General features: G+C 50.5%; 1 protein-coding gene across 3 annotated transcripts; it reads right to left on the bottom strand.

Annotated features, from left to right (window-relative positions):
* Window positions 1-1,727: 1,727 nt before the first annotated feature.
* Window positions 1,728-14,833, bottom strand: mgat1b (alpha-1,3-mannosyl-glycoprotein 2-beta-N-acetylglucosaminyltransferase b). 3 transcript variants are annotated; one of them, XM_064349212.1, is made up of 4 exons: window positions 14,433-14,833; window positions 13,279-13,339; window positions 5,095-6,038; window positions 1,728-3,535 (listed from the first exon to the last, which is right to left on the bottom strand). In XM_064349212.1, exons 3-4 carry the CDS (start codon window positions 5,995-5,997, stop codon window positions 2,834-2,836), a joined length of 1,605 nt encoding a protein of 534 aa, XP_064205282.1. In that variant the 5' UTR covers window positions 5,998-6,038; window positions 13,279-13,339; window positions 14,433-14,833; the 3' UTR covers window positions 1,728-2,833. The 3 variants fall into 3 exon arrangements, with proteins under 3 accessions (XP_064205282.1, XP_064205281.1, XP_064205283.1); XM_064349211.1 differs by lacking the exon at window positions 13,279-13,339 and having other exon boundaries at window positions 14,433-14,831; XM_064349213.1 differs by lacking the exons at window positions 13,279-13,339; window positions 14,433-14,833 and adding an exon at window positions 11,125-11,264.
* Window positions 14,834-15,072: the final 239 nt, after the last annotated feature.

The raw sequence follows: 15,072 nt of genomic DNA, 5'->3' as shown, positions 1-15,072 counted from the left end.
GAAAATGGACTTTGGCTTTAATTATACATTAATGGGTCACATCAGAGGTAACAAAGTGGCTCATTTAAACTCTCACCCATTTGAGCAGAAGCTGCTTTTTTAGCGTGCTGTTAATGCCAAACTGGATTTGGCCCACAAAATGGCGCCCCGTTCTCCCCTCTGTTCATGAAGCAGCATTGAGCTGAGCTAATAAACGGGTTTACCCAGCGCTGGCATGTCCAATACACACTGCCTGTAGGGCCCCCACACCCCCCACTGCGATCACACCCCCCACTCCCCAGTCTCCCAGGGGGCCGCCCTGCTTTTAACTGAACCGGTTACATTAACAAACGCATTCAGCACTGATGCGTTTTTTTTTTTTTGTTCTACCATAGTCACGCTTGTCTGGACGGGAAATGGTTCAATCCAGCGTGGTAAACAGGGCAGGAAGCACATGGCACTCGGCACAGGAAGTCAACAGGAAACAAAAAAAGAGCTGAGTGTGGTTTCATGGAAGAGCTGAGTTTCATGGAATTGAAAACAGCGGAGGGGAAGTCAGGTCAGCGGTACGGTGGGACCGGCGGCGAGCCTTTCGCAGCTGCACCGTCGCCCGTAATCTGCGCCGGTGGCGTTCGCTTTAGCTCCTGAGGAGCCGCCATGAAACCGGCGGCCGGTCTGGAGTCGAGGAGCCAGAGGAGAGGGGGAGTCGAGGAGCCAGAGGAGAGGGGGAGTCGAGGAGCCAGAGGAGAGGGGGAGTCAGGGAGCCAGAGGAGAGGGGGAGTCAGGGAGCCAGAGGAGAGGGGGAGTCAAGGAGCCAGAGGAGAGGGGGAGTCAGGGAGCCAGAGGAGAGGGGAGTCAGGGAGCCAGAGGAGAGGGGAGAGCCAGAGGAGAGGGAGTAGGGCCAGAGGAGAGGGGAGTCAGGGAGCCAGAGGAGAGGGGAGTCGGAGCCAGAGGAAGGAGTCAGGAGCAAGGAGCGAGTAGGGTCAGAGAGGAGTCATGGAGCCAGGGAGAGGGGTTCAGGGCAGGAGACGGGAGCCAAGTGATGTCAGCAGAGGCGGTCGAGCCATGAAAGGGTGGAGTCGGAGCAGAGAGAGGGAGTCAGGAGCAGGAGAGGGAGTCAGGAGCCAGGAGGAGTCAGGCCAGGGAGGGAGAAGGAGCAGAGAGGGTGAGAGAGCCAGAGGAAGGGTCAGAGCCAGAGGAGAGGGGGAGTCAGGGAGCCAGAGGAGAGGGGGAGTCAAGGAGCCAGAGGAGAGGGGGAGTCCAGCTGCGTAATGAACTGCTGTAGAGCCTTTCAGGCCGTGAGGTCATAAATATGCGATCGGAATGTTCTTCAGTGAACATTCTAATGCTGATGTCACAATCGCTACTGCTAATTGAAAGTTGGAGTTCTAGAACACCGACATGGAATCGGTGAATCAGTATAACGAATCAGTTTGGTACTAAGTAATGCACTAAAGGGGGAAGAATGAGTAACACTAGTGTAAGAAAGAAAAGAAGTCTTTGTCCCAAACATTATGGAGCTGACTGTAAATGAGAGCAGACATGGCCGTCCTTACCCACCCCCGCCACCGACTGTGGCCAACGACAGTCACTAAGCTCCAGACATGGCCGTCCTTACCCACCCCCGCCACCGACTGTGGCCAACGACAGTCACTAACCTCCAGACGTGGACGTGTGGAGGCCAGGATGGTGCCCGAGGTCCCTCGGCTGAAAGGGATGAAACATGCGCACACAATTACAGACAAACATTAAACTCTAAAATTCTCTCTTTTATTCTCCATGGATTAAAGTTAAAAACATCCCAGGCAGTGTTTCCACACCTCACCTTAATAACACGACCAAAACTGAAGAACCATCCAGAACCTCAGAAAAAAGTATATACTTATGCCCTCCACACACAGCACCAGGTTTTGATCTTCATCCACGCTAAATGGAAAATGCGATAAGGTACATAATAAACATTGGTTTTTAAACAAACCTAATCTTAAATGACAGCTGTTGTAATGTCATGGGGATTAAACGATTTCCTGTTTTGAGTTTTTTTTTTTTGTAAGTGTACAGCACGCCCTGAAAACTGGATTGTAACAGGAAACGCATCACTGGTGCACTGTTGGTGCGTGACGCTTAACTGCACAGTATGGGCTTCATCAAGCACTCAGAAAATATAATCAACTACCATTTGACAAAAAAAAAATCCTTTTATTATTATTCCATCTGCATGAATCAAATAAAACGGTAATTTCTCTCTGCGTATCTAACTTCATTTATTATATTACAAATAAACCTAAAATCTCCCAACCGTCCCCCATACCCGGTCCTGTTGTAAAATTGAGACAGATTGAGAAACTTTTACAGAAAAAAAAAAGTGTCCAGAGGACACATTCCTTCTCAAACCCCAGTTTGGACACGCAGGGTAGAAGGCAGAGATCGACCCGGTTAACCTGCTCCACCTTCTCCACCGGACATCTGACACCGAAACTCCCACGACTGCGCCTTTTTCTGGTAGCCATTTTGTTTTGTTTGTTTAGTTTTTTTGCACCTGGTGCATTTCCCGCTTTCTCCAGGAGTGAGGAGGGGCTTCTTTTTGTGTCTCTGCCCACAATGCCACCCTCTTCCTCTGATTGGTCCGGAGTCTCAGAGTGGCACGGCGGATCCCAGTCGAGTGCATACGGTGAGAAAAGACGAGAGGAACAGGCCCTCCGGTGGGGGGGGCAGTTTAAAAAGAAGATTTTTTTTCATATTTACTTTGGTTTGGAGAGGCTGTTTTGTTCCTCCTTTCCTTCCTGGCACCTCCGCTCGTGATTTATATTTCCATGAAATATAACCCCCCCCCCCCCACCTAGTGTCCCCTCCCTCAACTCCAGCTGGTGTCATAATGACTCCAGCCAGGGGGGGGCGCTAAGTAGACCCTTCGGCCACGGGACAGGAAGCTGACCACGCCCCTATAGCCGGCCCGCGGGACCCCCGACTTCAGGTCGTCCATCACCCCCAAGTTACGGGCCAGGACCTTAAAACTGTCCCGGCTGGAATACTGCACCCGAAAGGGCCCATTCCCTTTCAGCGCGCCCCCCTGCTGCAGTTCCTCCACTTTCACCAGGGGGGCGCCGTACACCTGGCTCTGGAACCTGCGGTCGTACCCGTCCCTGAGCAGGTAGGACAGGTCCAGCCGGGTGAAAGGCACGAATTCGGAGTTGAGCCTGATGTAGCGCAGGTACTGGTCGAAAAACTGGCCCAGGCTCACGCCCTTGCGCCCGAAGGTCATCGTCCGGGAAACCTCGGGCCGCACGCAGGAGCGGTCCCGCCGCTGGTCCGGCTGACGCATCCAGTCGTCCCAGAATGCCGCGGGCCACTTGGGCTCCAGCTCCGCCCACAGGTCCCGCAGCAGCATCCAGCCCAGGCCGGGGAAGAAGTCGGTTCGGTACAGCAGGCCTGGCTGCCCCACGTCCACCAGCCCGTCCCGCCCGTTGTCGTTCCACGCAGACACGCACCACAGCGTCGGGTCCGACCGCAGGATCGGGTACAGCGCCCGGAAGTACTCAAAAAAGTCCGGCGCCACCTAGGGGGCGAAAGGAGGAGAGACAGTTTCCATCATTCGAGGGCTCCACGGCAACATGCCAGCAACGCGATTAAGCTCCGCCCAGAAGACACCAACAACTCCATCTGAGAGAACCCGTCTGAGAACCTGTCTGAGAGACCGTCTGAGAGACCGTCTGAGAAACTGTCTGAGAGACCGTCTGAGAACCCGTCTGAGAGACCGTCTGAGAGAACCCGTCTGAGAGAACCCGTCTGAGAAACTGTCTGAGAGACCGTCTGAGAGACCGTCTGAGAAACTGTCTGAGAGACCGTCTGAGAAACTGTCTGAGAGACCGTCTGAGAGACCGTCTGAGAAACTGTCTGAGAGACCGTCTGAGAGACCGTCTGAGAGACCGTCTGAGAAACTGTCTGAGAGAACCTGTCTGAGAAACTGTCTGAGAGACCGTCTGAGAGACCGTCTGAGAGACCGTCTGAGAGACCGTCTGAGAAACTGTCTGAGAGACCGTCTGAGAACCCGTCTGAGAGACCGTCTGAGAGAACCCGTCTGAGAAACTGTCTGAGAGACCGTCTGAGAGACCGTCTGAGAAACTGTCTGAGAGACCGTCTGAGAGACCGTCTGAGAAACTGTCTGAGAGAACCTGTCTGAGAAACTGTCTGAGAGACCGTCTGAGAGACCGTCTGAGAAACTGTCTGAGAGAACCTGTCTGAGAAACTGTCTGAGAGACCGTCTGAGAGAACCTGTCTGAGAAACTGTCTGAGAGAACCTGTCTGAGAACCTGTCTGAGAGAACCTGTCTGAGAAACTGTCTGAGAGACCGTCTGAGAGAACCTGTCTGAGAAACTGTCTGAGAGAACCTGTCTGAGAACCCATCTGAGAACTCGTCTGAGAAACTGTCTGAGAACCCGTCTGAGAGAACCTGTCTGAGAGAACCCGTCTGAGAGACCGTCTGAGAGAACCTGTCTGAGAGAACCTGTCTGAGAACCCATCTGAGAACTCGTCTGAGAAACTGTCTGAGAACCCGTCTGAGAGAACCTGTCTGAGAGAACCCGTCTGAGAGACCGTCTGAGAGAACCTGTCTGAGAGAACTCGTCTGAGAAACTGTCTGAGAGACCGTCTGAGAGACCGTCTGAGAAACTGTCTGAGAGACCGTCTGAGAGACCGTCTGAGAAACTGTCTGAGAGACCGTCTGAGAAACTGTCTGAGAGAACCTGTCTGAGAAACTGTCTGAGAGAACCTGTCTGAGAAACTGTCTGAGAGACCGCTGACCTCACAAAAGAAAAAAAGCTGTTTTTCATGTCACATGTCATACATTTCAGTTTTTAAAATAAGTGAACCCACACGGAACTGCCCCTGAATGCATCTGTGCAGCCAGGGCGGAGGGGGACTGTTTTATACGAGAGCAGCTACACACACAGGATTTAAAAATAACAACAAACGTTTCTTCAGCTGGGTGAATGAGCTCTAATCCAAAGGAATAAATTGTCCTTCCTTTCATTGTTGTATTAGTATTATTAGCAGCCGCCTATATTAAAACACACAGAGCAAAAACACCGTAGGAAGGTGGAAGGCGGGCGGTCCTACCTCCAGGTCGTCCTCCACGATGACGACGGTGTCGTAGGACAGCACGGTGAACACCTGGTTCAGGGCCCAGTGGTAATGGCGGGCGATCTTGTAGTAGCCCTGGAACTTCCTGTGCTCGGGCCGCACCCGGATGTCTGAGACATCGGGCTGCCTGAGGTGGGTCACCTGAGCGCCGTAGGAGCCAATCACCTTGGCCGTGTCGGCGTGGCCGCAGTCCTGGCTCACGATGATTGGGTGGAGCTCGGGGGACGGGCGGTACTGGATCAGCTTGTCCAGGCTGCGCCTGACGGTCACGCGGTCGCAGGCGATGACCAGGATGGGGATGACCGCCTGCGGGGGGGTCACCAGGGTGGCCGGCTTGTTCCGGTTCGCCGGCGGCTCCTCTGCGACGGCGTCCGACCCCCCCCTATGGAAAGGAGGAGGGGCCAGCGAACCTTTGGCGTTTTTGCTGATAACTTGGTCCGCGTTCTCCACGCTGTTCTGGTTCTGGTTCTGGTTTGGGGGCGGGGCCGGGGGCGGTGGAGGAGACCCCTCAGCACGTCCCTTTGCCTCGCCGCCCTTCTTCTTCTCCTCCTCCTCCTCCTTCGCCGCCGCCATCGCTCTCTTTCCCACCTCCCTCCGCCGTTCCCATAGCGACCGGTGACTCTGTATCTGCTTCAGCAGGTGCTTCTGGGTCTCCAGCTCCGACTCCACTTCCTCGGCCAATCGGATGACTTCCCCCGCCAGGTCGGCCCCACCTCCTCTGCCGGCCCCCCACTCCTCCCTGCCACCCGGCTCGGCGCCGCCCACCTCCCCGAGCCGGCCAATGGGAGGCCGCCCCCAGAGGAAGAGCAGGAGCAGAGCGTTCCAGGCGACGAATAGGAAGGCTCCACACAGGATGACCACGCCTTTCTTCCGCACCATGGCCCAGTGACACCACAGGAGAGAGCGCAGCGAGGACAGGACTGTGGGGGGGGAGGAGACAGAACACAGTTAGAAAACACCAGCCAATCAGAACAGCAAGAAGGGGCAGAATGGGAGTCCCAACACAGCAATGGGGAAAAAAAACAGAACGGTCCAATTAAAGTGCAGGAGAAACAGGACGGTCCAATCAGAGTGCAGCAAAAAATGGAACAGTCCAATCAGTCTGCAAGAGGGGAGAGAGAATAGGGAAGAGAGGGTGCAAATCTATAAGATAAAGACAGGGGGAGAAGAGAGAGTAAGAGTGAGGGTGATGGAGTGATTGATAGAGGGAGAGAAAGTAACAGTGAGGGTGATGGAGTGATTGATAGAGGAAGAGAGAATAACAGAAAGGGTGATGGAGTGACTGTTAAAGAAAGAGAGAGTAACAGAGAGGGTGATGGAGTGATTGATAGAGGAAGAGAGAGAGGGTGATGGAGTGATTGATAGAGGAAGAGAGAGAGGGTGATGGAGTGAGTGTTATGGGCGTTTAGAAGAGGTTAAGAGTGGGGGGGCACACAGATTTCCTCAGGAAACCGAAGGAATGCCTGAGGGGGCTGGCAGAGACGACCGGGGGAGAGAGGAGAGAAAGAGAGAGGAGAGAGAGAATGACTGGGCTGGGGGGGGGCACCGGGCGCGGTGGGGGGGGGGGCACGAGTTTGTGACATTAGCCTCGTGCAGTTCCCCTGTGAGAGAGGGGGGGAGGGGGGACAGATGGAGAGGGAGGGTGAGAAGGGGAACGAAGGAGAGGAAGGGGGAGGGAGGGAGAGGGGGAAAGAGAGTGAGAGAGAGCACAGAAGAGAGGGGAGTTAGAACAGGAGAACTTCCAGCAGAGTTAATCATTGTTGAGAGCAGAGTGGACTCAAGATAAGAGTACAAGTGCACACAAGGACAGACTGAGCCTTTATCCAGAAGTACACACTTAACAGAAGTAACAGGAGTAAAACACACGACCGGCTGTACGCTACGCAGGAGAACTACACCAGCCGGCTCTCCTGTTCTCCTGGCATTCAGTCTCGCGTTGGGTCTGTTAGCATTCGGCCTGTTAGCGTTCGGCCTGTTAGCGTACGGCCTGTTAGCGTACGGCCTGTTAGCGTACGGCCTGTTAGCGTACGGCCTGTTAGCGTTCGGTCTGTTAGCGTACGGCCTGTTAGCGTTCGGCCTGTTAGCGTTCGGCCTGTTAGCGTTCGGCCTGTTAGCGTACGGTCTGTTAGCGTTCGGTCTGTTAGCGTTCGGCCTGTTAGCATTCGGTCTGTTAGCGTACGTCTGTTAGCGTTCGGCCTGTTAGTGTACGGCCTGTTAGCGTACGGTCTGTTAGCGTTCGGTCTGTTAGCGTTGGCTGTAGCGTCGGCCTGTTAGCGTATGGCCCGTTAGTACGGTCTGTTAGAGTACGGAGTTAGCGTACGGCTTTAGCGTCGGACTGTTAGCGTTCGGCCTGTTAGCGTTGGGCTGTTAGCGTTCGGCCTGTTAGCGTTCGGTCTGTTAGCGTTCGGTCTGTTAGCGTTCGGCCTGTTTAGCATTCGGTCTGTTAGCGTTCGTCTGTTTAGCGTTCGGCCTGTTAGTAGGTCGTTGCCGCTGTTAGCGTACGGTCTGTTAGCGTTACGGTCTGTTAGCGTTCGGCCTGTTAGCGTTCGGCTGTTAGCATTCGGCCTGTTAGCGTTCGGTCTGTTAGCGTCAGGTCTGTTAGCGTCGGTCTGTTAGGTTCGGTCTGTTAGCGTTCGGTCTGTTCGGTTCGGCCTGTTAGCGTTCGGCTGTTAGGTTCGGCTGTTAGCGTTGGCCTGTTAGCGTCGCTTAGCGTCGGCCTGTTAGCGTTCGGTCTGTTAGCATCCGGTCACATTGTGTTCGCCTTCACCCAGCACCGGCCGAGGCCTTGCCACACCAGTCTCGTCTGCCTCGTCGGCGGGGGACAGCGTGGGGTTAGGGAGCCAGGTGGGGCGCTGCTGCAGCACCCTGCACAAGCTACCTGATCTCCTCCAGCAAACCTCCGGCTGGATAAACAGACTGCATGTGCAATGCAAACCGTGCAAATCGCTCTGGATAACAGCCTCCGCTAAACGCCTCGATGGGAAATATACAATGGGATTCTGTGTACATACATCAGGGTGGGGAAGTATAGCATACAGGCTAGGCTGCGATACAGCCACCCACTCACACATTCTGCAGTACAATGTACATATTCTGCAACATACTGCACATATGCAGCCTTAAAAATAAAAAAATTTAACAACTGGTTTTTTTTGTTTGTTTTTTTTTACAAATATACAGTCACCGGCCACTTTATTAGGTACACCTTGCTAGTACCGAGTTGGTCTTCTGCTGCTGTAGCCCATCTGCTTCAAGGTTCGACATGTTGTGCATTCAGAGATGCTCTTCTGCATACCTCGGTTGTAACGAGTGGTTATTTGAGTTACTGTTGCCTGTCTATCAGCTCGAACCAGTCTGGCCATTCTTCTCTGACCGCCACCATCAACAAGGCATTTTCGCCCAGAGAACTGCCGCTCACTGGATATTTTCTCTTTTTCGGACCATTCTCTGTAAACCCTAGAGATGGTTGTGCGTGAAAATCCCATTCTGATGCTTGGTTTGAACTTCAGCAGATCGTCTTTGCTGCCACGTGATTGGCTGATTATATATTTGCGTTAACGAGCAGTTGAACAGGTGTACCTAATAAAGTGGCTGGTGAGTGTATATTGCCCATATATTGCAAAGAGTTGCAATATTGTGATGTTTTCTGTCATAAATATTTTAAGTATGTTCCATTTACTCATTAAGTCTGTGTAACTTTTTAATTTCTGTTGCACTTAACTGCTAATACTTTCAACAAGAAATGCTTTTTATTTATTTAAATTCTATTTTACCGCACAACTAATATCTGTTCTTCTGTTTAGACATCTGTAACTCAGCACCATTGTAAAGGAGTTAAATTTATTCACCCTCAATGGTTTCTGGAGATGAAATAAAGGCTGAATGAATGAATGAATGAATGAATGAATGAGTTTGTGGGAAACACACTTCCTGTTTTAGCTGTAGCCACTGGCTGTTTGTTCCTGTTCCAGGCTCTATGGAGTGATATTCATGCTCCCTAAAGTGCTGGTTATCTCTGTCTAACAGTACACCAGCTGTCCGGACTCTTCTCTCTCTAACAGTACACCAGCTGTACAAACTCTTCTCTGTCTAACAGTACACTGGCTGTACGGACTCTTCTCTCTCTAACAGTACACCGGCTGTACGGACTCTTCTCCGTCTAACAGTACACCGGCTGTACGGACTCTTCTCCGTCTAACAGTACACTGGCTGTACGAACTCTTCTCTCTCTAACAGTACACCGGCTGTACAGACTCTTCTCTCTCTAACAGTACACCGGCTGTACGGACTCTTCTCTCTCTAACAGTACACTGGCTGTACAAACTCTTCTCTGTCTAACAGTACACTGGCTGTACGGACTCTTCTCTCTCTAACAGTACACCAGCTGTCCGGACTCTTCTGTGTCTAACAATAAACCAGCTGTACGGACTCTTCTCTCTCTAACAGTACACCGGCTGTACAGACTCTTCTCTGTCTAACAGTACACCGGCTGTACGGACTCTTCTCTCTCTAACAGTACACCGGCTGTACAGACTCCCTTCTCGTCTAACAGTACACCGGCTGTACGACTCTTCTCTCTCTAACAGTACACGGCTGTACGGGCTCTTCTCTCTCTAACAGTACACCGGCTGTACGGACTCTTCTCTTCTAACAGTACACCGGCTGTAGAGACTCTTCTCTCTCTAACAGTACACCGGCTGTACAGACTCTTCTCTCTCTAACAGTACACCGGCTGTACAGACTCTTCTCTCTCTAACAGTACACCGGCTGTACGGACTCTTCTCTCTCTAACAGTACACCGGCTGTACAGACTCTTCTCTCTCTAACAGTACACCGGCTGTACAGACTCTTCTCTGTCTAACAGTACACCGGCTGTACGAACTCTTCTCTGTCTAACAGTACACCGGCTGTAAGGACTCTTCTCTCTCTAACAGTACACCGGCTGTAAGGACTCTTCTCTCTCTAACAGTACACCGGCTGTACGGACTCTTCTCTCTCTAACAGTACACCGGCTGTACGAACTCTTCTCTCTCTAACAGTACACCAGCTGTACAGACTCTTCTCTGTCTAACAGCACCCTGGCCGGACTCTGCTGTCTCCACAGACGGCCTGCTCTCCTGCCCTCGGTTGTGTGGTTTGACACTTTGAGCCACATGTCAGCCCGCCCCCTCCACCAGTTATACACAAACCATTCCCATGAGTTAGCGGACTCAATTTATGAGTTCATGCATAAAGAAGCATTTAATCCACAGAGGAAGAGGATCATTTCTCCTTTTATTATAGTTTTTTTTTATTTTGATAAATTCTCTTACTCAGAAATGATCATTACTGTTGCTTGGAGCGGGAGGTTTGGAAAGAGGAATCGGTTGGATGGGCAATGTAAATACAGTACATGACAGCAAAGACCCTTCATCAAAAAGACGGCCAACTCAAGCTATAACTCAGGCTCAGAACATAAAGGAACGTGGCAGGTCTGATCATAAAACAACCCATCAGGATACTCGGTCAGCGCATTTTAAGCTCAAGTTTACATTACACGCTAAACTCAATCCTCTCTGGCCATACGACCGTTTTACAGCAAACATCTGGGGCCAGAACTGCCTCCTTAGAAGTTCACAGCGCTTGTAAATTCTGGGAGAAAAGATGAAAAGGTTCACTGAACACTTAAACTCTTTCTTTCTCAGTTCCTTCTCTCCTTTTTCCTCAGCACCTTTCTTCTATCTTTCCCACCCACTCTTTTCCCTCACTCTTTCACTTCTCTCTATCCCCAGTCCCTCCTCCCTCTCTCCACACCTCTTCTTCCCTCAGTCCCTCCTCCCTCTCTCCACACCTCTTCTTCTTCCCTCTATCCCCCAGTCCCTCCTCCCTCTCTCCCCACCTCTTCTTCTTCCCTCTATCCCCCAGTCCCTCCTCCCTCTCTCCCCACCTCTTCTTCTTCCCTCAGTCCCTCCTCCCTCTCTCCACACCTCTTCTTCTTCCCTCAGTCCCTCCTCCCTCTCTCCACACCTTTTCTTCTTCCCTCTATCCCTCTCCAGCTCTCCCTCTCTCAGACCAGGTCTGTCTACCAGGGGGTTGCAGGTTTCCTTCCTTGCATAGTTGTCAGAGTGTGGAATAGTTTCCCAGGTGAAGCAGTAAAGACTGAGCCCCTTAGGGAACACAAGCCCAGACGTGTCACAGTGCTGGACACAGTATGGATGACAAGCAGAACAATGAGGCAGGACGAGCGGCTCCTACCTCACACACTCTAACATCGTCTTCCATCGTATCTATAATTTATTAACCATATCATATAATCATATATCTATCATATCATATCACATCAATCATAGCAAATCAATCATATCATATCTATCATATCATAGTGCTCTAAAAGAGCAGGCCATCATTTCCATGGGCTAGCCTCACAAGCCTGACCTACACAGAATGCAACCAATATAAACCAATCACATTGTCTCAGCGACCAAAATAAACCAATCGCATCATCTCAGCGACCAATATAAACCAATCGCACATATCAGCGACCAATATAAACCAATCGCAACGTATCGGCGACCAACATAAACCAATAGGATCGTCACATCGCCGTGGTGAAGGCGGGTGAGAGGCGGTTTTGCTGAGGGTCCGAGATGTCCTCTCTCATCAGAGCCGCACATGGCCACAGATAAAACTGCCTGGAATGATGACGAGGCATTTTATGCATGTTTTCCTGGTAAATATGATTCACATTCTGAACATTCTCAACTTATTTAAAAGTTACACAAGCTCTGGCCCACTTTTCTGGAGAAACACCCAAAAAAAAACCCTCTGACACAGAAAAGGGGCTAACGGAAAGCAGCTCTTCTCATGTGACCCTGCAAGAGGTTTCAAACCCAGAAACGTCCCCACCAATTAACCTGAAGGAGAAGCCCAGTAATCTCTCCGGTACAGCAGTGACTAATCGCAGGGCTATCTTCTTAGCGGACTGTAGCAGATCACAAGGCATTTCACAGCATTCGCGCGCACACACACACACGCACACACACATGCGCACACACACAGAAACACACACACATACACACTGCAGAGCACTACATTTTCTAGAATTTGTTTTTGTTTTTTTTAGTTTTTTTTTTACTTCTTGTAAGTCCTCATTTTATCCTCCTTTCTAAAACTTCACGTTTTGATAACATACAACATGAAAGCACTTGTGGAGCTGCTATATTGCAATACATAGTTGCAAACTGGGAGCAAAAAGCAAGAACAGTTCCACGTGCCATTTTCACTGTTGCAAAACCTGGAGCATGAACTGTCCAGTAAACACAGGCGATTCATGCATGACCAAAACTGCAAACATCTGCCGTCTCGCCTCCAAACTCCGAGGCCACCCGGCCCAGCTCAAATTCCCGTACGCAGACGAACAAATGCCTCGCAACCATTTTAGCACTGAAGAGCACAATAACAGCGTGCCTGGTGAGCGGAGGCAAAGCTCGCAGACCCTTTCTCTTAAAGACGTCCGCTCCAGGGAACGCTGCCATTAAGCAAATAAAACTTATCCCGATTGGCCAATGCAGGGTTAAACCTTTCATTAAAAACACATGGTCTAGAGCAAGAAAGAAAAGAACAGGGGGAGAGAGAGTGTGAGCGAGACAGAGAGAGAGAGAGAGGGGGAGAGAGAGAGAGAGAGGGAGAGAGAGAATAGAGAGAGAGAGGGAGAGAGAGAGAGAGAGAGAGAGAGAGAGAGAGAGAGAGAAGAGAGAGAGGGAGAGAAAGACTTTTTTGTCTTTAACGGGTTACATGATGATCCATGTCATCTCAGTAGTGTTCTTAAAGCAGTAAAAAAGGTTTTACACAATGAGAAGTTCAAGGAGTGAGGGAGAGACTGAGAGTGTGTGATTTTAAAGAAAGGCCATTTTTACAGAAGACTGACACATGGAAGAGAGAGTAATGAAGCAAGCGCCTGGTGTTAAAGGTTAACAAATGGAAGGAGTGGGGGGAGAGAGAAAGTGTGTGTGTGAGTGTAAAAGAGAACAAACGAGGAAGGTAAAGCCAGGTGAACGATTGCACGCACACACACGCACACACACACACACACACACACACACACACACACGCGCGCACACACACACACACACACACGGGCACACGCACACGCACACACGCAGAGTTATGATGGTTTTGTACCTGAAGACCGAGCAGTCTCATTCCCTCAGAGGCACAGTGTCTCTCTCTCTCCACATCAGAACTTGCACAGAGAGGAAGGGTGACATGGAAGGGGGAGGGCCAGGAGAGGAGGGAAAAGTTCCACTTGCACATGAGAACATGACCAGTAAAAACTGCTGGCTTCTTAACCCCCTCCTCCCTCCCTCCCTCCCTCACTCCCTCCCTCTCTCTTTCTCTCTAGTTAAAAAAACGTGTAAGTGCCTGGTAGGATACTTCACAGGAAACCAAAGGTCAAAGTTCAACTCACGCGAGACAGGGGGAGGAAAAACCTCAAACTTAGTTTTGCAGATTCATCAAATTAGTTTCGGGCAGGTTGGCCTATTTTTTGGCTTCCGTGGAGGAAATTCCCGTTGTTGTGCAGGTTACAGATGAGAGAAGGAATGTTCTCCTTTCAAACACTTGTTGAAAAAATATCACCTGCGCGGACCACATTCTTTTACTCGTTAAACAGATAACTTGGCTAGCCTACAGTGTTTCGGTTTCTTACAAAACCACCATTTGAATTCTATTGAAACCATACATTAGTTATTTTTAGCTTTCTAGTTCGTTCGCGTTGTGCTGCCGATTTTCCTGTCGTACAAGTATCGGCAGACAATTTGAATAATACAGAGAATAAACAAAACAGTTCCCACTTATTTTTCTAAACGCGGTGGTCATGTCTCTTTAAATGGGGATATTTGATAGTTGAAGCGTGCGTCAGGATATGTGCAAAAGGTCCAGCAGGCTTGGACGGGGTTCGCACTCGCCGATAAATACAGTTTGACAATAAACCAACAGGCAAGCTAACATACAAAATACTTGGTACTAAAGCTCGGACCAACATGACAGGCTAACTGGCTACCTGACAGCTGATCCGATTTTGTTAGGCTGCCCCAACTATCTTACTTTATCGCGCTCGATTTAAAATAACGTTAGACGGGTTTTAAGAAAACAAATAGGACAGTCGGTCCGTTTCTCTCTCATACACATACGCATAAAGATACACACACAAGCCGTTTAAGACAGAAATGTAGCTAATATTAGCAAGCTATGTGCCACTGACACACCACGAAAGAGACATGCAGTCACGCGTGCCAGCTAGCCAGGTACCTGGCCATAATCTAATCTCCGTTTACCTTTCTTCATTGCTCCAAATGTAGACGGGTCGTCTGTCGGGGGTTCTCCGTGTTTGGTCTTTTGCCCCTTACTTTTCTGTCCTCCGACTCCAGGTGTCTCCCATTTACCGGTGCCAATACCCCACCGTCTCTCCGGATTCAGTCTTTCCCATATCCGCGCTGTTACCCCCTCCTCTACCTCAGCTCTACCGCCATTCAGACGTGTCTCATTCAGAAACTCTGGGTGGACATTTAGCGCGGATAATAGCAGCCCGACGTCCCCTTCTTCGTCCCTCTACATTTCATAATCTCCTGCGCGCGCGTGCCTGCGTTACAGTCTGTCCGCGGCGACGTCTTTTCTTTGACACCTCCGAAAGTGCACAGGGACACTCCACTTCCGGATTGACTCATTATCCAAGCCCCGCCTTCAGTCAAACTCGTCACAGCTTTCCCTAGAAACAGAGGCGCCTTGGTAACCGTCGCCAGGCGCTTCCGGGAGAGCGACCGTGATAACATCATGATAACATTGATAATATAAAGGCACTTTAAAAAAAAAAATGAGTATCGGGTCTTGCTACTGCAAATCGCCCCCGCTTGACTCATTCTCACACACGTTCAGTCTCTCAGTTTGTTTTTTGTTTTTTTACCACATATACCGGTC

This window comes from Anguilla rostrata, chromosome 8 (assembly GCF_018555375.3).
Source record: "Anguilla rostrata isolate EN2019 chromosome 8, ASM1855537v3, whole genome shotgun sequence".
Lineage (NCBI taxonomy): Eukaryota > Metazoa > Chordata > Actinopteri > Anguilliformes > Anguillidae > Anguilla > Anguilla rostrata.
This window is presented reverse-complemented; position numbering and strand designations above follow the sequence as displayed.

Excerpts from the sequence above, each read along its gene's own strand:
- mgat1b (XM_064349211.1), bottom strand. Across the intron at positions 3,536-5,094 it reads TCGTGGAGGACGACCTGGAG|GTGGCGCCGGACTTTTTTGA; the intron begins GTAGGACCGCCC and ends TTCGCCCCCTAG.